The sequence below is a fragment of the Cyprinodon variegatus genome, unplaced genomic scaffold (assembly GCF_000732505.1).
Source record: "Cyprinodon variegatus isolate N-32 unplaced genomic scaffold, C_variegatus-1.0 Scaffold452, whole genome shotgun sequence".
Lineage (NCBI taxonomy): Eukaryota > Metazoa > Chordata > Actinopteri > Cyprinodontiformes > Cyprinodontidae > Cyprinodon > Cyprinodon variegatus.
The window spans coordinates 524831-546452 of NW_015150905.1; the positions used below are offsets into that span (position 1 = coordinate 524831).

General features: G+C 36.4%; 1 protein-coding gene across 7 annotated transcripts in view; it reads left to right on the forward strand.

The window, feature by feature from the left end:
• zmynd8 (zinc finger, MYND-type containing 8) overlaps positions 1–21622 on the forward strand; it is a 43993-nt gene that overhangs the window by 13299 nt on the left and 9072 nt on the right. For 3 of the 7 annotated variants that reach the window (XM_015389247.1, XM_015389249.1, XM_015389244.1), the window contains exons 2-15: positions 4123–4196; positions 6236–6381; positions 10626–10847; positions 11404–11517; positions 11838–11903; positions 12109–12201; positions 12326–12413; positions 16144–16199; positions 16303–16380; positions 16498–16613; positions 16701–17188; positions 19673–19774; positions 20137–20292; positions 20427–20957. In XM_015389247.1, the coding sequence (XP_015244733.1) occupies positions 4172–4196; positions 6236–6381; positions 10626–10847; positions 11404–11517; positions 11838–11903; positions 12109–12201; positions 12326–12413; positions 16144–16199; positions 16303–16380; positions 16498–16613; positions 16701–17188; positions 19673–19774; positions 20137–20292; positions 20427–20957 (2281 nt within the window). In that variant the 5' untranslated portion in view covers positions 4123–4171. Of the gene's footprint in view, positions 1–977; positions 1808–4122; positions 4197–6235; positions 6382–10625; positions 10854–11403; positions 11518–11837; positions 11904–12108; positions 12202–12325; positions 12414–16143; positions 16200–16302; positions 16381–16497; positions 16614–16700; positions 17189–19672; positions 19775–20136; positions 20293–20426; positions 20958–21622 lie in introns of those variants that run through there. The other 4 variants (XM_015389246.1, XM_015389245.1, XM_015389248.1 and 1 more) reach the window with 4 other exon arrangements.

The window sequence follows — 21622 nt, forward strand, 5'->3', positions numbered from 1 at the left end:
CAGTGCTGCTTAAGCTTGAGTTAATGTTTAGTGTTATGATTCCTATGCACTGCTCGCACTTTTAGCATATTTAGTCTGATATCTGTGTTTAAAGTCGTAGGGAAGCGACTGTTCCAACAGTTGCAGTTCCGAATTCTCCAGAATGGTGCCTGACTTTACATGAGTGAATAGAGTGAATGTGATTGGTCGATTATAAAGGGGGCGGGATTGTTGTGGCGGAAGGTTCGCAAGCTTTTTGGTTGTGGCCGGTGTCTTGGAAGCATCTTTCTAACCAGTTAGCAACTTAGTGCTAGTAGGTTCCCAATGGGAAATTACATTGGGACCAAATAGCACTTAGCAACGCAACTGTCAAGGAATGCTTGTTGTGGAAGAGGGCATAACAGGGCTTTTACTTCACACTTATCCTTGGGGTGTTTTTGGATGTCAGGTGACAGGTTTGGGAAGCTAAGTATCACTTAGATTTTTTTGGTTGCATGCTACAGTTGGTTGCAAGTGTGTGAATTCAAGTATCTTGGTATCCTATTCTTGAGTTATGGTAGGATAGAGCAGGAGTTGGTTTGAGAGATTTAGACCCCCCCTGCATTAATGTGGGTGTTAGTCTAGCCTGTTATAGCTCAGCCAAAAAGCGAACCTACATACCTTTATATAACCTAGAAAAATAAAACAAATATATGGGAACCTCACTAAAAATATAAGGTGGACTCAAGTCGTCCACATCTGCTTACATATTCCTTCAGGTATGGAAATCCCTGGGATCCTAGGAATGAGCTCAGTAACTGGGGGAACGGATTAATATGGTTTCTCTTCCTGGACCTCTTACAACTGCAGTATAACCTGGCAAATGTGGATAACACTGAGTATTTGGACTTAATTACCAGAGATATGTGCTACATCATATAAAAAAGAAAGATCTTAGACATTTAAACATGAATCAGAGGCAGTTTTAAGATTTAACACCATACAGGTCGGGAGATTCTGATGATTTTCCCAGTTTTTGAAGTGCATTTGTGGCGCTAATGCTTCTATATGTTTTTTGGAATGACACATAATTGAAAAATAGTCCATCCTCTTAGATATGTATGCAGGAATGGGAACCAGATGACTTAACATACAGTAATGGTTTAGAAGTATTTTATAGAGATTGCTGTTATTCTTTCCAACTGCCTCAGCTGTCTGGCCTCTTTGACATTTCCAGGCCGGTGTTTGGACCACTGCTACATGTCCACACGCTGAGGCATATAATAAACTGCATGTGGTCCTTGACAGACGATTAGCATGGAGCTGTGTGTGCAGCGGCGAGAGAGAGACAGAGGGAGAGAGAAAGGGAGAGAGAGACTGTTTCTCCAAAATGGATGCCACACACATACACTGATTGCGACTAGTGCCGTGTGTGGGGGGGAGATCTGATCTTCTCTTTGTCAAGCTTTTAGCTCTAAAGCTAATGCATCTATTCAAAAGGTTCACAGCTTGTGGATGTCTGTGTAAGGTTTCAAGGGGAAATTCTGTGGCTACGGTAAGCATCAGTCCTCTCTGCATTGCAGCAGTATGGTTGAGGAAAGCGAGGAGCAGAGAGCCTGTGTTGCACACCGAGCACAGCACCCAATCAGGTACCTCCATCTCGTACCTAAGCCAATCGGCAGCTTGCAGCTGAGGTTAAAGATTGACAATTGCAGGAGAGAACAGCAGGAAGAGAAGGCCTTCTGGGAAACCTGGACCTATCTTTTTTCCCCTCATCCCCCGGCGTTCTCAATTATTGATAAAGAGAAAACAATAGGCCGAAGATTCTTTGAGTAAGAGAGGAAAAAAGGTATGCCGATTATTTCCTTCACTAAGGCATGATTGTTATGAGAAAGGTGGGTGTGGACAGTGGTGTGTCAATAAGTTGGACTGAGCAGATCCATTAAAATATTTGAAATATTTAATCAGGATGTACTTTATTGATTGATTGCCTTTTCATCTCTCTCTCTTACTGATTGTTTGTTTTATTTGGATCCCCATTAGCTTCAGCATAAGCTAAAAGCTATTCTTACTGGGGTCATCCAATCCTCAATTTGACAATACAGTTTATTACATCACATCACAAACTATAAACATAAGTCATTCACACAAAATTAAATGCATAATTTACCATTGATCACTAAAATAATAACGATGAAGTAAATAAATAAATGAGAAACATAATTAAAATAAAATATTGCTATTCCAAATAGATCTATATCAAAGAATAAGTTAACAAGAACCCTACAACAGTATCTCCTTAATTAAATTAACATTAACAATCTACATTTCTTTGAAGGTAATACTTTTTAAGTGAAGTTTTAAAACCATACGGAGTGTTTTGTTGTTTGATAGTATTTGGGAGTAAATTCCATTCACATAATACCCTGTACCTAACTGAGCATTGAACTGATTTGGTTTTAACTCTAGGTAAAATAAAAGTACCTCCTACTACATATGTCGTTGGATAACGATGCGTATCGATGCTGAAGGGTAGTTTTGTATATACAGTAAAAGGTGTTTTATTTGTTATAACATATAAAATACCATTACTGAATACACCAATCTATTGTTAACTTTTAACCATTAAAAAGCGAACATGCATTTTGTCAACTTTTGATCTGAACCCACTTGTTGTATTGTTTCTATTTTACTTGGCTGCACATGGGGGTGTTCCTAATATTAATGCGGTCCAGGCGGGTTAATCTTAGAGGTCAGCAGAGCCAGTTTAAGGCATTAAGACAGGTGTTTGTTCATGGGCTTTCTTGACTTTAGCTATTTCGAAGTGTAGGAGGAGATATGAGACATTTTGTTCCTTTGTCTGAACTAGAGGAAACATCTTAATCGGGTGTTTTTCAGCTGAGAGGGATTTAAACAAAAACCATCAGAACAGCTCGATCAGCTTTGGTCCAGAATATGCTTGGTAGTGTCAATAAATAAAATCAAACTTAAACATGTTTGACTGACGTTAGAAAAAAAACAAACCTGTTGAGCACATCTTTGATGCAGGTGCTTGGCATCATCATAGGGTTTTTCTCTCTTGGTATATTGTCTGCAAAATGGCAGTAGATAGTTTTGTCACCTGTAAACAGTCCTGCTGCTGGATCTTTTATTTTGAGAACAATCTTTTTTTTAATTTTACTTAACCTTTATTATTCTCTAGTTTCATGAAATGTCAGAATTTAAAAATGGCTAAATTGTTACAATTTTTTTTCATATAGTCTCTTAACGATATAAATATATCAGGGTTATTGTGATGAAATTGGTATAGGGCTATTCATTAATTAATGATATGCAAATATGTAAGTGTAAGGCAGCTCACCATTAGTAAAACCAAGAGCATAAATGCGATAACCAAAATCACTATTATGTTGATTGGAAGCATTGACATACTTATATTTTATAGATAGATAGATAGATAGATAGATAGATAGATAGATAGATAGATAGATAGATAGATAGACACATAGAAAGAAGCTGTAAGGTAAACAAACTTAAACTCCTTTACATTATGTACGTATGTTTTTCAGACATGAGGACTGCTTATGCTGCTTCCTTCTCTGTGTTATTTAAGGTAAAAAGTCCCAAAAAAGCAACATTTAACACCTAATTTGGTCGATACTATATCTCGGTTTAAATGAGTACCCGTGGGTTTTTAACAGTTTGTCATATACACTTTATTTAATACCATCTGGGGATGTCGCGATACATCTTTTTAATTGATTGATAATTATATTGACCTGATACAATACCAGAACAAATACCTACTTTTAGTTCCCACTTTGAAGTGTGTAATGTTAGAAAAAGCTTATTTAAGTAACAGTGAGCATAGATAAGTTTATTGAAAGAGTCAATGCAATTTACATACCAGCTACAAAATTAGACAAATTTTATCATATAAAATATTACACTATATATTTTTTACTGTATAATATATTTAATTTGAAGCATTTTACCAATTTAAAATCTACCGAACATTATTTTCTTTTTTTTTAAATTGAGATATTGGTTTAAACTGATGTACTGGAAATATAGCGCAATTTATTTTGATAAAACTTTCATCAGTAACTTATAGCAAAGTCATGATTAGATGGGATAAATGCTAAGGCACTGTCTGTTTGTCAGTGTTACAGAGGAGGAGGGAAAGACAGAAAAACATCCCGAAGCAGGAGGAATGGAGATCTCTACCAGATCAAAAGGTAAGTGCAGCCAGGTTTTAATGAGAACTGCCTGAATAGGTTGGTTAAACACACAAGTATTCACACCACAGCATGTACTCACTGATCATGACCATTTTATTTGTCCGATATTTGTCAGACTGAATGTTCTTAGTTGACATGGGTGGCATTAGGGGTGGAGTTACCTGCCTTCGCCTTGGGCCCCTATTTCTTAAATTTGCTGCTGACTGACACTCGGTGTGCACTTCTTTTGGGGAAGGCCCATTTGCTTCAAGATTTGGCATGTTGATGTGAGAGAGTGTAGTCTTGATGTGTAATGTGTGCTTATATGAATCACTGTTGCTCATCTTCATCTTAAAGGAGTCTGATCATTCTCCTCAAATTATGGCTTCAATAGTTTTGTCCATGCAGCTTTCACCAGTTGGATAGTTTCTCATTTTTGGGTCATTTGCTGTAAACCTAAAGGGCATTTTGTGTGGAAATGCCAATGTTAATATTTGAAGAGGTATACCTAGAAATTTGTTATTAGTCATGTAAAAAAAATGTCTTATTTGTGTTTTGTTCTGATTGTTGACTTTTGATGTTCTGATGAAAGTTCACCTTGTTGTTTCCAGAGGTGTCAAGTAACAAAGAACAATTGCTTTGTTGCCTTATTAGGTAGAAAAATGTTGTCTATCTTTTTTTGGATAACTTTTTAATTCTACTACTAACATTTTTGAAATAGAGTTGTTCATTTTTTTGTCATAGTGGCTCTTTCGCATTATGGCCTGTTGGTATTTAATAAACAAAAAAACAAACAAACAAACAAAAAAAAAAACATCTAAATAATATGTTTAATCCAGACAATTAATTTCTGTGTGGTACTGCAATAACTAGTGGTTCGCTGAATACCAAAATAAATAGTTTTTCAAGATACTGCAAACTTATATTTTACACTGTTTCCATACAACTAAGAAAAATAACTATAAGAAAGTTATAATCCAGAACTGTAGTAAAATGTTCCTTCAATAGGGTAGTGCAGTAGCCAATATAAGATTTAAAGCATCCTTCCTTAACATTTTTGCCTGCATTACTTTTATAGGTATAGAAAAATTGTACTTTTACACTTTTCCTTGAGTAAAAAGCTTAAGTTGATATTTTAAGATTTTTTTTAAACAATAGGATTTATACTTCTACTTGAGTAATGAACTTGAATAAACTTGGTTGTTTCACTGCGGCGTAGCACATCCGTTTAGGTACAAAAGTTGTTTTCATCTTTTTTTAAACCCTGTTTTCTCATGAACAATAATACTCTTTGATGCCATATTTTAAGTGAAATACAGAGCAAAATATATGAACAAAGTCAATAAATCAAAGAGTAGATCGGTTACAGAAAATAAAATAGGGTACCGTATGTAAACTGAAACTTTAAATGTATACAAAACAATATTCTAGACCAACAGCAGTAGCATAGATATAGGACATGTATCAATAAAAGAATGTACTGTGTTACAACTACTGTACATAAAGTTTCCAGTGAGAAAGGATTTTACAATGATGAAGTAATGGGAACGGCTATGCGTCCCAATGAGAAGTTTTAAGGATAAAAATTCAAAATAGGAAAATATATGGACTTTGTGTATACAACAATGGAATTACAAAATAAAAATAGAAACAAACACATTGAGTGAAAAAAAATTAAGTACTTAAATGACATTTTCGAATACATATTTGTAAATAATGCATTCTTCTCTTCCACGAGCAAAGAAATTAATAGTTGATAAACCTTTGGAGCAAAATGTACTGAGACCATTTGCTGCTTTTCAAGTCATTTATTCTTTTAGTGAAAAGCTTGATTGTTTGGAAATGACTTGGTCAAATCTGGCACTGGATATATTATAATCACAAGCTAGAATTTGAGTTTAACTAGTCAGTTAGGCAATGAAAAATTTATTTGACCCAAAGTAAGAAACAGTTTTACATTATTTTTGTTCCTTTTCTGACTTAATTGTAAATCAATAGCACCATGGCCTAGCATTATTCTGTCTTAATTCTGGGATTTACAATATATGTTATTTCAGATGCAGGATCAACAGAGAGGATGGCCCAGAAGAGAAAGATCCCCAGTCCTTCAGACTCGTCCAATGACCACTCTCCTACTGAGACCTCCCCCTGTCCAGCAAAAAAGAAGAAAAAGCCAGGAGCTGTTAGCGGCTGCAAAGACCAGGTATAATCTAACTATGTCTAATAGGAATACAAAACTACAAAGATCTAAAAAAACAAAACAAAAAACGATTAAAGTGTTCAGAAGACTTGGATATAAATTCTGATAGCAGGACATTAGTTTGGTTTGTGTTTGACACATTCAGTGTCAAATGACGTTTCTATGGATTTATCTTCTATCAAAAAAGTCTCTCATCTTCAGACTATCCATCTAGGATGATCTAGTTAAAAGTAGAACATTTATACCTGAATGATTAAAACACAGTTATTCACCTGGACTCTGTCTATAAACAGACACATTGATTGTCTCAGTTCATGAACTGAAATGTTAAGTTTGTTAAACTATGCTTTCATGCGACTATCGTATTAGCATAATATATTCCAAAAAGAATTACCAAAAATGCATAATTGTACATTGTACTTTATCTACTTTGCAGTGAACAATTTATGTAAATTTATCTTATGTATTGTTTAATTGGTGTGTTGACTATAACGAATAAGTAAAAGAGAGAGAATAAAAGTGATCGAAAATACGAAATGCTTATGTGATTTAATGTAAAAATGCATTAAAAGCTTGTCTTAGATTAACTTGTAAAGTAGGACAAATTATATATTTGTTTTCTATTCCATTGAAAAATGGAGAAATATACAGGTCTATATCAGTGTGCTGACAGAGAATATCTACATATTAAGGGTCTGGGAAAAAATCAATATGGCGATACATCATGATTTTCGGCTGCCTGATATAATATCGATCTTTCAGTTCGTAGGATTGATTTTTTTTAACAAAACATTTTATCTAAAACAATGAGGGAAAATGGGATACTTTTGCACCGCCGCTCTGGCAGATAGAGCTGTGGAGCCCTTTTGCTGTGTAACGCAGCACCATATCTGTTGTTAAGGCACACAGTGGAAAACCTGGACTGACTCAAATCCCAAACAACGTGGATACTAACATAACTTAATGATCAATATCTTCTGATGAACATATACAGAATTAGCTTTTTTATCTATACATTTTTTTTTTGATAGCTGGGAAAAATATAGCAGTATATAGAGAAATAGCAAATCGGGATAATATCGTATCATGAACCAAGTATTGTGACACATATTGTTTTGCAACACCCATGCCAATACTCACCCCTACTCTCTATCAACATTCACAGGTCTCTATGTGTCTCTAGGTTCACTGAGCATCAATACTGGATGGGCAGGGTAGTTCCTGAACAGTTTAAATAAGCAAAACTTGGAGGGTGCATGAGTCAGTATTGTCATCCACTAAGAAATATAGAAAATGGGGGAGAAAAGAATGGTGGTTCTAAGTTCAGTCTACTTGTGGTAAAAAAAAAAAAAAAAAAAAGATGTGTTTTTCTGCATGCAGGTGACTTTGACTAGCTACATGTTCTCAGGATGCCTTTTGTTTTTTCATCCATTATCATGAAAATAACCATTTTGTTATACGATCCCTTAGGGTTGTTTTTCTTTTAGCTTTAAGATTTTAACATTTTGTACCTTTTTTAATAGCTCATTCTTAACAGCATCTACAAATAATATGTCATTATTCAGACAGAGACAGAACAGATCAGTAATATTGTTAATCTTGTCTAATCTGGGAAGGATATCTTCTCCTGCATTATTACGACATGTGGTGGGGCCAGTGCCAATCTCTGGAATTCTCTTGGAGAATTTGGAGATGCCAATTAACCTAACACAGGGACGCACAGGGAGAACATGCAAACTCCATGCAGACAGATCCTGGACCAGGAATCGAACCTGGAACCATCTTGCTACAAACTGCGTTTCCGTGCAGCCTGTTGTCAATCTGTTGTCACTTTAATTATTATTATATTTCCCTCTTGAGACCAGTTTGTGTTAAAAATTGGAAAGCTGTTGCTTTGTCCGCTGCTGTATATTTATTTCTATACAAAGTAAAAATGTTAATCTGTTGCCATATAAATCTATCAAACTAGTGCTATGTCAAATTGCGATATCCAGATACAACTTTTTCATCTTCAATATGATACTGATTGTGCAGCTTTGATTATTTCTCCAAATCAGATTTGATATCAGCACTAATAAATTTTTTTTTTTGGCTGATATTGACCAATTTTAAGTACCAATATCATATTGGGACATTCCTAATTTCAGATTATTTTTGTCCCACAATGTGACTTCCTAAAAACTCATTGGCTTTAAATGGATGAATAATCATCAGATATGTCATCTAAAGCATCTGTTCATATATATCATTTGTTTCCAAATAGAGAGCAGACTTCATAAATGCAGCTTCTGTTATTAGTTAACATATTTCTTGCCTTATTGTTTTTATGCATATCTAGGTTATTGCTAGCAGGTTAACTCTTTGATTTGCTATGATTTGTTGATTGTTGGTATTTTATGCATTTTGAGTTAATTGTGAGATTTAAGACTTGCCAAAGAAACTCTTCCCCTACTTCACAAACTTTACATTTTCTGCTCTCCAGGGTTGACTATCTGAGCCAAATGGTCACACGACACAGACACGAAACGGGACAGCAACCAAAGCATTTTTTAAAATTTGAATGTGAAAGAATGTCATTGCAAAGGGATAAAAATAATTGTCATTTTGAAGAACAGATTAAAAAGGAACACATTCTAGAGTTTATATTTGCAAGCCATGCAAAGACTTGCAAATATAAAGGCTTTCAGTCATGAAACCACAGTGATCAGAAGGTGTGTTTAGCTTGGGGATATAATTATACAAACATTAAAATAAATTGAATCACCCCCCCCACCCCCCTGCCTGAGGCTATGTAGCTTCCATAACATTGCTGTTAAAAATTAAAGAAGATAAGATTTCTGTTTTTTTTGCCTGCCATTTTTCTGTTTTTCAGCTAATTTTTTTTTCTTGTTTTCAGCAATTTCTTGACAATATAATGTATGCTGCTCGTTCTTCTAATGCTTATCATTCACAAACCCATCATTGTGATTGCTTGTAGTTGATGGTCATATGAACAATTATTCTTGCCAAACCATATCTGTTCATGCTTTTGCTCCTCACTTCTTATTATGAATGACACAGCGGAACATCCAGTACAGGAGATACTGGCCTCTTATAATTACCTAGATGTCCATCTGAATAACGAACTGGACTCACGACCCTGAGGCTCTTTATAAGAAAGGTCAGATAGACTCTTCCTGCTGAGGAGACTGAGGTCTTTTGGAGTGCAGGGGGCGCTCCTAAAAGACTCTGTTTTTGCATCAGCCATCTTCTATGGAGCTGTCTGTTGGAGCAGTGGCTAATCTGTAGCTGAGAGAAAGGATAAGCTGATCAGGAAGGCCAGCTCTGTGATTGGATGCCCTCTGGACTTAGTGCAGGAGGGGAAACAAATGGATCCTAACTAAATTAACATCTCTGTTAAATAATTTCTACCACCCCATGCATGAAGCTGTTGCAGAACTGGAGAGCTCCTTCAGTGACTGACTGCAGCACCCTAAATGCACCAGGCAGCGTTCTCACAGATCCCTCCTCCCAGCAGGTGTAAAGGGCTGTGTGTACTCCCACAGCACTGTGTCTCAGTTACCTTGTTGCAGATATGACACAGATATTTTTGATTTATTCCCAATTTTGAAGAAGGTTCGCAAAAGACCTGGTTTCTGAGCATAAACCAGGCTTAAGCTAGCCTAGTAAACTAGCCCCATCCGCTAGCGGCCAAAATTATTTTTTTTATCTCCCATTTAGTCTGGTTTATCAGGCTAGGCTAAAGCCTTTATAACCACCACTGTTCCCAACATGCTGATTTTGCAAAGTTTCTATCTTAGTCAGTTAAATAACATGCTGCTGTCATTTTAGAATATCCATTACTGTAAAAATGTCCATAGCTGTATATTGGTTATTTATTCTCCAGGTGCACAGTATTTACATTGTTAAAACACTATACAGTACAGTGTTTTATGGTGTATATTTTAACACTTCACTATTATGTTATTCTTATGTATTTTTCAAAGGTCCACATTTGTGTGACCATTTTTTCTGTAATCCTTTTGCCGCTGTAACACCAGAATATCCAAATTGTGGGACAATAAAGAAATTTTGTATTCTATTCTATTCTATATGAAACACAGACTAAAGACGAAGCACTCAAATGCACAAATATATGGTGGTAATCTGTTTGTTGTTCAGTACATATATTTTATATTGATGCTTTGCATGTCTCCATGGCTTTCCTAATCTGCATCCTGATTTTCTTTCTCTTTCCTGTGTTCCAGTCTGAGCTAAAACACGGCCCCTTTTACTACGCCAAGCAACCAGCGCTCACCACAGACCCTGTTGATGCTGTACCGCAGGATGGCAGGAACGACTTTTACTGCTGGCTGTGCCACCGAGAGGGCCAGGTGCTGTGCTGTGAGCTCTGCCCCAGAGTGTACCACGCCAAGTGTCTCAAACTGCCAGCTGAGCCCGAGGGTGACTGGTTCTGTCCAGAATGTGAGGTATGAAGCTGAGACACTGAAAGGCTTGCTGGTTACGTAAATGTTTAGCAATTGTAGTTGCTATAATGCAAAACTATTTAATTACTGTCATCCAAAAATAATTACACCCCTTTTTCTTCAGCCTTCAGTGTAATATATCAAGGTTTTATGTGGCGGATTGACACAAACTAGGGACGGACAGTGATGGATAGTATAAAGATTTCATTAAAAGAAACTCAGAGAGTCTGAATAGGAATGCATGCCACACTTTTCATGGTTATATTATTAAAATATTGAAGACCATTAATTGTCTACCGTCCACCTCATATTCATTATTTTCTTTATTTGCTCATGATTTACTGGTGCAAATAAAATACATCAAGGTTAGTAGTTTGACAAAAGGAGGCAAATATGCAAACAAGGGAGTTTATTTCCTAAGCTCCTTTTTTAAATGAGAGCACAAAATCTATTTCAGTAAACCTTTACAGTACAAATTAGGAAACCTTTTAACATCTCTGTGCATTCCATATTTAAAAATCTAAGAATAAAATGTCGATTTCTGTCTGTTTTCCTTTAGAAAATAACTGTTGCTGAGTGTATAGAAACGCAGAGCAAGGCCATGATGATGCTCACTACGGACCAACTTTCTTATCTGCTTAAGTTCGCTCTGCAGAAGATGAAGCAACCAGGTGTAAGTGTTTTCTAACAGCTGTCTATCTGGGATTTGTAACGTAACACTAAGTGAAAACAATCAAATTTATGATCATAATTTAAATTAAGGCATGAATTCTGCGCTTAACCGACTAAACGACAGTCTGCACCTTTCAAAAGTGGACCTTATTGTTCACCTTTTGGCACAGTTTCATGTATTTATGACTTTGCATGGTAAATCTCACAGTAATAGAACTAACAGTCCCATGAAGTGTAATGTATTGGACCTGTCATGGCTGGAAGGCAGTAAACATGCTAGCTGGTGGTGAGGATACAGCTGCCCCTCTCGCTCTCTTTCAGGATCATCCTCGCTTGTCATCTCGCTCCCCACATGCAGCTTCCTCGCAGAGAAAGACTTTTAATTGGGTAATCAATCACATCACTAACAAGAACCCATCATGATTTCTTCCTTCACTGCTTCTTTCTTTCTTTTTTTGTAAAGAGATGCTTTAGAGCTTTTGCCAGTTTTTGGGTAGCATGTTGCTGTCTCTAGAAGGAAACACTACTGTGAATTCTAAATATTTGTTTACCTTCACTTGTTTTTTTTATCCCTCTTTTGTTGATTTTACAGACTGAACCTTTCCAGAAACCAGTGTCTCTTGAACAACATCCTGATTATGCAGAGTATATCTTTCATCCAATGGATCTCTGCACACTTGAGAAGGTATATTTTTTTGTCATTTGATCACAGCCTTTGTTTCAAGATATCCTGAGCCGGATGTTTTCTAACAATGATAATCAAGCTTTTGCATCATGTATTTAGGCTCTTTTTTTATGTACCACCACAGAATATCAAAAAGAAAATGTACGGTTGCACAGAGGCTTTTTTGGCAGATGTGAAATGGATCTTGCACAACTGCATAATCTACAACGGAGGTATAGTGCAAATTTAGTTCTTAAAATGACATAGATCATTAAGATGCTTAGAAAGGTTTTTAAAATACCATGATGTAACTGCTACGTAGCTTTGAAAATCTTCAAATTAGCACATTTTATCTCATCAATGCCACATATTACCAGAGATGTCAAGTAACAAGGTACAAATTACTTTACTTAAGTACACTTTTTAGGTATCTATACTTTACTCCATTACTTATTTTTCTTCTGACTTCTACTCATTACATTTTCACACAAGTATCTGGACTTTCTATTCCTTACATTTTTAAACCAAAAGTTACTTGTTACTCTTGGCTTCGGTTTAATGTTTATATATATATTTTACGTCATGTGTGCCATCCAATGCAGGTCATTGGCGCCATCCACATCTAGTGATAACTAATCTAATTGGAGGAGTCATATAACGCAAACACTCATTGGTTAGCTAAAGGAAATCATCAGAAGCAAGCAGGCGTTCTTCAAACTGCAAACGTGAATTGTCTATGCCGTGCTACAATGTCGGATTCAGAAAAAGATGTCGAAATGAGACCAACAAGACCTCTCTCATCCTTTGCCCTATCTCAAAGAATTTTTCGAAATAATCGAAAAAATGAGCTTTCAGTTCATATAGTGGCATCTGGCAGTTTTTTTTTTTTTTTTAAAGTCATTTTGAAGTCGTTTTTGGAGCACATAGTTTTTCACTTTTACTTGAGTAAAGAGGTCGGGTCGATACTTCAACTTTTACCAGAGTTTTTAAACAGCAGTATCTGTACTTCTACTTAAGTAACAAATGTAGGTACTTTTGACACCACTACAAATTACACTGTAATTTAAGTTGAAGTTTATATTTTAGATAAATGCAAAGTAGTTAATAACTGGAAAATGGAAGGAAAATTATATATATATATATTTTTAGGAATAATTGTGGAAGTAACCTTAAATTCAAATTCCTCTCAGAGGCCACCTGATTAGTAGGGTCCTGTGTTTAAATTCATCTGAGTCTAGATTTAGCTTTCCTATGAATACCTCAAAGGATTGTTAAACATATGTGTACAAACAGCATTGAGAAGATGAATGATAATGAACACAGCAAATGGGTCTAAAAGAAAACGGTGAAGAACCTCTAAAACAACCATAGGTTTTTAAATAGTGGTTCAAAGTTCCTGATAAAATTAGCAAATACTGTTTCCTACTGGCAGCTTGAGATCTTTGGTCCTAACATAAGAAATAAGATAAAGGTTGAATTGGAAATAAAGATTATAATAATGATAAAAAATAACAATTCAATAATAATAATTATTATCTATAGTTCACATTACATGAGTATTTTGAAGTAAAAACAAAACATCAAAATAGGACCAAAAAATATTAATTATTAATCCTATTATCTGAAAAATAAAACAATTGACTTTGTCAGCTCCTCTCTCTGACCACACTCTGACACAGAAGAAGCCATAGTCAGTTTGATAGTGAGTTTACCCTCTAAACAGCTGGATCCACCTCCACCAACTCTTCACAAAATATATTGTTCCAAAATATTGCACACCAAAGTATATCAATCATAATTTCATTCTACATAACTTTACTTTGCATTGCGACCTTTTGGATGTAAGGTTTAATGCTATTAGTCCAACCGATCCTGGATACGTGCCACTGATATTTTAGAGCTGATTTCTTACAGGCCGTATTGTTTTTTTCTTCCACCATTTACTTGGTAAAATTACAAAATGATAACAAATGTTACAAAAATCTCAATAAAAAAAAAATTTATTTATTAACAAATCAAACAAAAAATTTACAAGGGATGTGTATGGATGGAGCGGCAATGCATGTGCCTCACATTATCCTAAGGCATTTTTGCTGAATTCATTGATGAATCAGCCATCTTGCATGTGGCGGCTGATACTGATACGAGAAAATAAAGGCTTATATCAGCAAAAAAACTATCGGCAGGCTCATTTATCATCTATCTTTAGTTGAAAGTTTCGGATCCATCACTAAATGAGTCATGTGACTGTTTTATGACTTTCGGAGATCCCCTTAGATGTTATTTGTCAAAAAAGCAGATATGACGTTTACTTGATCAGGCATATTTGTCAGAAGCCTGGAATCTTGTCCCCAATATTCAAGCAGACAGATCAGGATGATTTCAAAAAACGTTTATTGAGTAAATAAGCATGCGGCTCCTCGTCAGCTGGGGTGAATACACAGGATATTCTGGTCTGAGTTCAGTTCAGTCCTGGAGAAAGGAGAAGAATCCAAACTGGAGATTTGGCCACAGCTTGCGACAGGAGCCGTCCCCAGAGTTCTGAGTGATGAGCAGAACTGATACCAGCCGATACAGAGGAGAACAGAATCCGTGAAAGAAAATCCAAAGCCAGAGTCTAAGCAGAACCAGGTCAGAGAGCCGAGGAGGTACCAGAGGAGAATCCAAGCCGAGATCAGAAATAAAAAGTTCAAGTTCAGTAAGCCGGCAGAATCCAGGAATCCATCCAGAACAGTGAGACTTACAAAGCAAACAAGGGCAAAGCAAAACTAGAAAGTCCAAAAAGGCAGAAAGAGGTCAGGATTAGAGAATCAACAATAAACAAATGCTAGAGTTACTCTCACCAACAGCTCGAATAATCAGTTGCAGATGGCAGGCAAACAGGAGGCATAAATAGCAGCAGGAACCAGGTGGACAAGATGAACAGTAATGAACAACGGGCCAATTAAAAAGGTGAAAAAAGTAAACAATAAAGCCAGCCATCAGCACCAAGACTATGACAATATTTTGGGTTCTTTGATACAGGATTTAATCCAGAAGCCTGAATGTGCCCTTGTCTTTACAACTATCTCCATTACTTCTTAAACTATCTGTTATCAGATTCCAAAGCAGAGAGGGAGTCTTTCACTTTGTGACAGAGCATTGTTGCCAGTTGGTTTCAGGAACAATAAAACTGGAATTTATAGGTCTAGCGCTCCTAGTGTCTAAAAGTTTGATAGTGTTTGTTTGAGCAAACAGGCAGGGTTTAAACTTTCTGGACTCAATTATCCAACTTTGCTAACACAAATATAAAGGATTAAGGATAAGGGCCCAAATATCGGACATGTCACAGTGTATTCAGCATCTTCAATTAAAAAATCTGTCCGTCCGCACTAATGAAAGCATTAACCAGAGAAGCATCAACAATGCTAACTTTTCAGAAGAATCTGTCAGGACACCACAAATGTGGCTTTCACAGAAGAATAGCAAGAATAAAGGAAACCTAAAGACGCCATGTTTTCAGTGTTCTAAATTCAAACATTTGGAAGGAAGTTATTTAGTCAGATTTGCCCAAATTTAAACTCTGTGGCATGCAGGCTATGCATGAATGAAAACACTGCACTTCAAGCTTAACACATCCTCCTTGCCATGAAATAAAGGTAGTTGCTACATCTGTTCTGCAGGTGAATTTCTTTAGCCGAGACTAGGTGTGCTTAAGCTGTTTTGCATAGAGAAATCAACAAAAATTTTAGACCCTACTGTATATGTCTAAAGCCTGATAATCTACTTCCAGTTGTGAAACATGGTTTTACAACAAACTGACGTAAGAGAGTTGAATATAACCTTACATGAAATAAACACGGTTATCCCAGTAATTGTCAGTAGCAGCTACATCATGGATTATGGTAGGATCATAATAATACAATGTCTTGTAGTGAGCTGTGAGTCCATGCGATGTGTTGAGGAATAATCTATTTGTTTCAGGCAATCATAAGCTCACAGCTACAGCTAAAGTGATAGTGAAAATCTGTGAACATGAGGTAAGCATGACAATTGGGTAAGATGTCTTTCTGTACCTGAAAATACCTGGACTGAACACTGAAACTTATTAGATGTCTTTATCTTGTTCCTTTTTTTTTGCAGATGAATGAGATCGAAGTGTGTCCTGAGTGTTATCTGTCCGCTTGCCAAAAGAGAGAAAATTGGTTCTGTGAGCCGTGTGTAAGCTGGCAGATTTACAAAACGTTTCATGGCTCTCTCCTGTTATTCATCTCTTCTGAAAACGGCAATGATTTGAGAAAAACTCTGTAGTTCTTGTATGTTGTTGTCTATCTGCAGAGCCACCCTCATCCCCTTGTTTGGGCCAAATTAAAGGGATTTCCATTCTGGCCTGCTAAAGCTTTGCGGGACAAAGACGGGCAGGTCGACGCTCGCTTCTTTGGTCAGCATGATAGGTATCAAGCTTGTTTGCTATATCTACCTTGACCTTTTGGGGTGTTTTATCTGTCCTCTTTTGGTAAATGGTGGTCTTTGTGCCATAGGGCCTGGGTCCCTCTGAACAACTGCTACCTCATGTCCAAAGAGATTCCCTTTTCTGTAAAGAAGACCAAAAGCATTTTCAACAGTGCCATGCAGGAGATGGAGGTCTACGTGGAGAACATGAAAAAAAAGTTTGGCGTGTTCAATTATGCCCCCTTCAGGACACCGTACGCCCCTGACAATAACTTTCAGCTGCTTCTTGATCCATCCAATCCCTCATCCGCTGCTGTAAAACAGGACAAATTGGAGAAGATTAAGTTGAGCATTGATATGTCGGCATCACCCAAGATTACCCTGACCAGAGCCGTACTCCCTGGAGTAGGAGGGAGCATAAGACGGCGCCCTGTAGGAGACGTGCAGCGCTCTCCTATGAGCACCAACTCCTCTGCACATGGTGGCTCTGATGGAGAACAAGAAACAACAGATAGGTGTCAGAACAAACCTGCCAACAATCAGTCCAGTACAGGAGAAGAGTCCACAGACTGTACAGGTACGAACATACAGCTACATTTTGAATGGATGCCAATTTCTACTTAAAAGTATTTATCTTATGAATTACTGCAACTGAACTGTACCAATGTAACCAGCATTGTATGTAACTTTTTCATACGTCCATTTGCTGACAATGACATCACTGAGCTGGGCTGTATTGCCTGCATAAAATAATGCATTGATAAATGTTTATTTTTTCTGGTCTTTATCAGAGTCACAGATTGTGAGCATGGAGCCACATTTTGATTTTGGATTTGATCACTCTCTGTGTCTATTTCCTCAATATTCAAATTCAAATAAAATCTGAAATGTCTTCTGTGCAGCACCGGCACAATACAAGCTATCCAGGAAGAGCTGGAAGGGATTTCACTTTTTATCTGAAAAGTAATACAGACCATGTTCATTTCAACAGAGTCCCAAACATAGAGGATAAAGGAAGCAAAATGTTGTTATAATCTGGTTGAGCAAGTGAGCAAACTTTTAAACGACTGCTTTCTTTGAGCCTTTTTAGGAATCTTGAAACAAGTAGCATCTGGACTTGGAAATATTTATCGTCTCTCTTTCTCACATGTAGTGTGCAAATCAATCAGAATTGAAAGGTAATCTGTTGTTTGAGCTTTGCTTTTTCATTAGTTGTGGATATCATTTTGCTGATTTTGATGTGTTCTTTGATTCACTACGATACTCACAATTGAAATCCCTCTTCATGTTGGCTTTCAGGAAAACATTTGAAGCTTTTCGTTCTAAACCGAATGCCGTTTAGAGCTTTCCATTAATAAAGGAATACAGCTTTAACAAAAATAAATAAATACAGTTTTATCTGTAGAAAAGAGATAGCAGAGCATCATACTGCCACCACTTTGCTTCAGTGTGTGGGCTGCTTAGTGTAGTTTGACGGCGGAATTTTTCACTGATCAGAACTCGAGCTGCATGTTTAATTGACATATTCAGCGCCTGAATATCAATTATGGACTCTTAACTGCTCTTAATGCCCAAACTGGATTTTTATTTAGAGTGGCTGAGATACTAAAGCTTTAAGGGATTGCTGGCTACATTGTGTTATTATAAAGAAAGAAATGAATCTGTAAATATTGGTTGACCATTAGTGATATTGTTATCACAATTTTTTCAGCTATGCATCTAAATCCTTTTCATGAAGCAATGCTGTCTTGAATATAACCAGAGGTGGGTAGAGTACCGTACCCAGAAAAGCAAGGGTAACAAAATTAAGTTAAAGTAAAACGTACCCTTCAAAGAAATGATTAAGAGTAAAAAGGTAACTGGTGAGGAGGTTACTAGAGTACTTTTTAAAATTGTATAACTGTTTTTGCAAATTATTTTGGGTTTTTTTTTTTGTTAGAAATGTAAATGTCAGTAGAAAATTGCAGTTAATTGGAAAAGAAACACAGACAAAAGAAACTTTACCTTTTTCAAGATAAAACCTATTAAACCCAAACCTACAATATGTAATAAATTGTAGAGTAGGGCAAACTACTTTCCAGTGACGATTTATACTTATTAAAAAAATGCTTATTACTATATATTACCATATTTCATAAAAAGGTACTCATGGTAGGTAAAGTATAAAAAATACTTAAGAGTAGAAAGTATATTGCAGCAAAAATACTCCTAAAAGTGTATCCAAAAGTTACCCAAGTGAATGTGACTGAGTAAATAAAACTAGTTACTACTCACCTCAAACTATAGCAGGATGTCTGGAAATGTTTTTGCAGTTTTTTAATGTCTGAGATATTCTTGTTTCTTCTCCAAAGATTCTTTCAAACTCTTGGCTGCCTCTGATCATTTTCCATCTAGTCTTTTTCTAACTATTGTGGAACCACATCCAGTGCTCCCATATGTATTTGTTTTTGGATGTAGGGATTCCAGTTTCCTGGTCAATCACTGACTTTTCATTAAAAACTGATCTGCCAATTTTTTATTTTTTTTTTTGTCAAAATCTTTATTTATTTATTTATTTATTTTTTACTGCCACTGTGATAGGTTATAAGGTCACAATAAGTTTTCAAAATTCAAGTCTGATTTATTTAATAAAAACACTTAACCATACAAACTTGTTTAATCTAGATGTGCGGTAGTGCTCTAAAAAATGTATTAAAAACAGTATCAGTCAATCGGTTCACCCCTATATTATGTATGTATTAGTGTGGATTTCTCTACATATCACTCTACCAACCAACACCTCTAAAAAACATTCCAATCAAACCACTTAGAGCAGCTATTTCAAATATTTCAATATCAGTACAAGTGGCACATTGGAGGTGGAAAAGTGTAGAAATTGATTCTAGTCTCATTTACATCACATTTTAAAAGCAGAGTAACGTTTAAGTTTCATCAGAGGCAATGTTTACTGAGCATTCATAAAATCAGGATTAAAGATATGAAATAAGGACTTAAAAAGGAAATATACTGATATTATTCAGAAATCTTGTCATACAGTATTGATATGTTTTATTTTTTACAGGAGGATTGTTGGATAGTCCAAAACCCCCCGTCTCTCAGACCACTGACACCCCCAAGCAGGACAAGACACCACCGACCGGAAGTATTCTGAATCTAAATTTAGGTGAATACACTAACATGTTCTCCTGAAGTGTCTTAAGATGTAATATTAATATTTCAATATGGTGTTTAATTGTTTTTGTATTCTTCACACTGCAAAAAAATCTAAGTCTAAATAAGTAATTGTTTCTTAAAATAGGTGCATTTTTTATTGAATTAAGGAGGAAAGTGAGACCCTTTTCCGATGGATCAAGAAAATCTACTTTTAAAAAAAGAAAAAAGAATTGCATTGTCTTATTTCAAGTACATATTATCTTATTTTAAGGCTGTTTTTTGCAGTCCACGGGTGAATCCACATTACTTGGATAATCTGCCATGTGATTTTTGGATATATGCAGTTCGACTGATTGATGTGTGTCTTCTTAGATCGAAGTAAAGCAGAAATGGATCTAAAGGAGCTCAGTGAGACAGTTCAGCAGAAACAGGGAGCTGCTCCAGCCCTCACCTCTCCAAAAAGGCGGATCAAAAGCCGCTTCCAACTAAACTTGGACAAGACCATAGAGAGCTGCAAGGCACAGCTGGGTTAGTATGAAAACATGGAAATGTATTGCTTTGTCTGTGTGATAACATTTGGAAAGTTTTTTTTTTGTAAAGCAAATATTGACTACTACAGGAAAGTGAAGTTTGTTCTCCCATGGACTCTCCTCTGTCTGTAGGCATTGATGAGATCTCGGTGGATGTTTACAAAGGTGTGGAGCATAGTGACTCTGAAGACTCTGACAAGTCTGAGTCCAGCGAGAGTGAATATGTCTCAGAGGAAGAGTCAAAGACTAAGGCTGGCCAAGACTCGGTGCCTAAAAAGGAACCGCAGAAAGAGGCTGTCAATAGCAAAGTGAAAGAGCAAGAAACTGTAAGCCAGGCAGAGAAAGGCAAAGCAGATCGGCTTGTGTCAGAAACCATAGATGATTCCAGTGTAACTGTACCTGAAGGCCCAGCTGAAGAGAAAAGAGACTCTGATTTGGGAAAGAAGAACCCAGATACGGCAGATCCAGCTCCGGAAGCTTTTACACCCAAAGAAAAGTCCCAGGTAAAGCAAAAAGAGAGCAAACAGGCTGCGGCGGCTGAGGACTCGGACTCGGAGAAAGAGCTGGTTATTGATCTTGGAGAAGAACAGCCTGGAAAGGGGAAAAAGAGAAGCAGAAAAGACAGTGTTGTTCACAAAGAGTCAAATGCTGGGAAATCTGAAGGTGAGAAGAGGCTGCAATTTTTTATCAACAGTTAATTAATCTGATACATCAAATAGAGATAGGCTTTTAAAAAAAAACACTTTCTTAACACAAAAATGAGTACCAATGGAAATAATGAACAGGCTTTCTTTCTTTTTTATTCTAGCAGGAGATTAAACCTCATCAGAACTGAAAGTTAACTGAAAATTATTGGTTTGGCCAGAGCCCTTCAAGAAAGCTGATGTTTACTTGCTTTATCAGTTCCTAAACTGGCATTGATGAGTGTTTGAAATTATTACTGCTGAGATGCTTAAAATGTTTCGATTTTCAACCATCTAACTCCTCACTTGAGGGCAGGGCATCTCTGTGGCACTGCACATCAAAACAATAAGCAGCGACCCAGACCCTTATCATGAACTACCATCACTATGCTTGAAAACAGCAAATCCATTCCTACGTTTAAAGCCTCACCTTTATGCCTTTAAGTATCTTGTTACTATAACCAGGCAACTCAATATTTATTGTTTTTTTTACAATAAAAACTACCATGCAGGTAGCTGCAGCTTTCCATTGAGCTTGATGCTGGTTACTTTGAAGCTGGGCTTTCCTCTTAACATTAGAGACACTTCACCAAAGATGGTGACACTGTGGTCCTTATATATGCTTATTATTGGTATGTCTTAGCT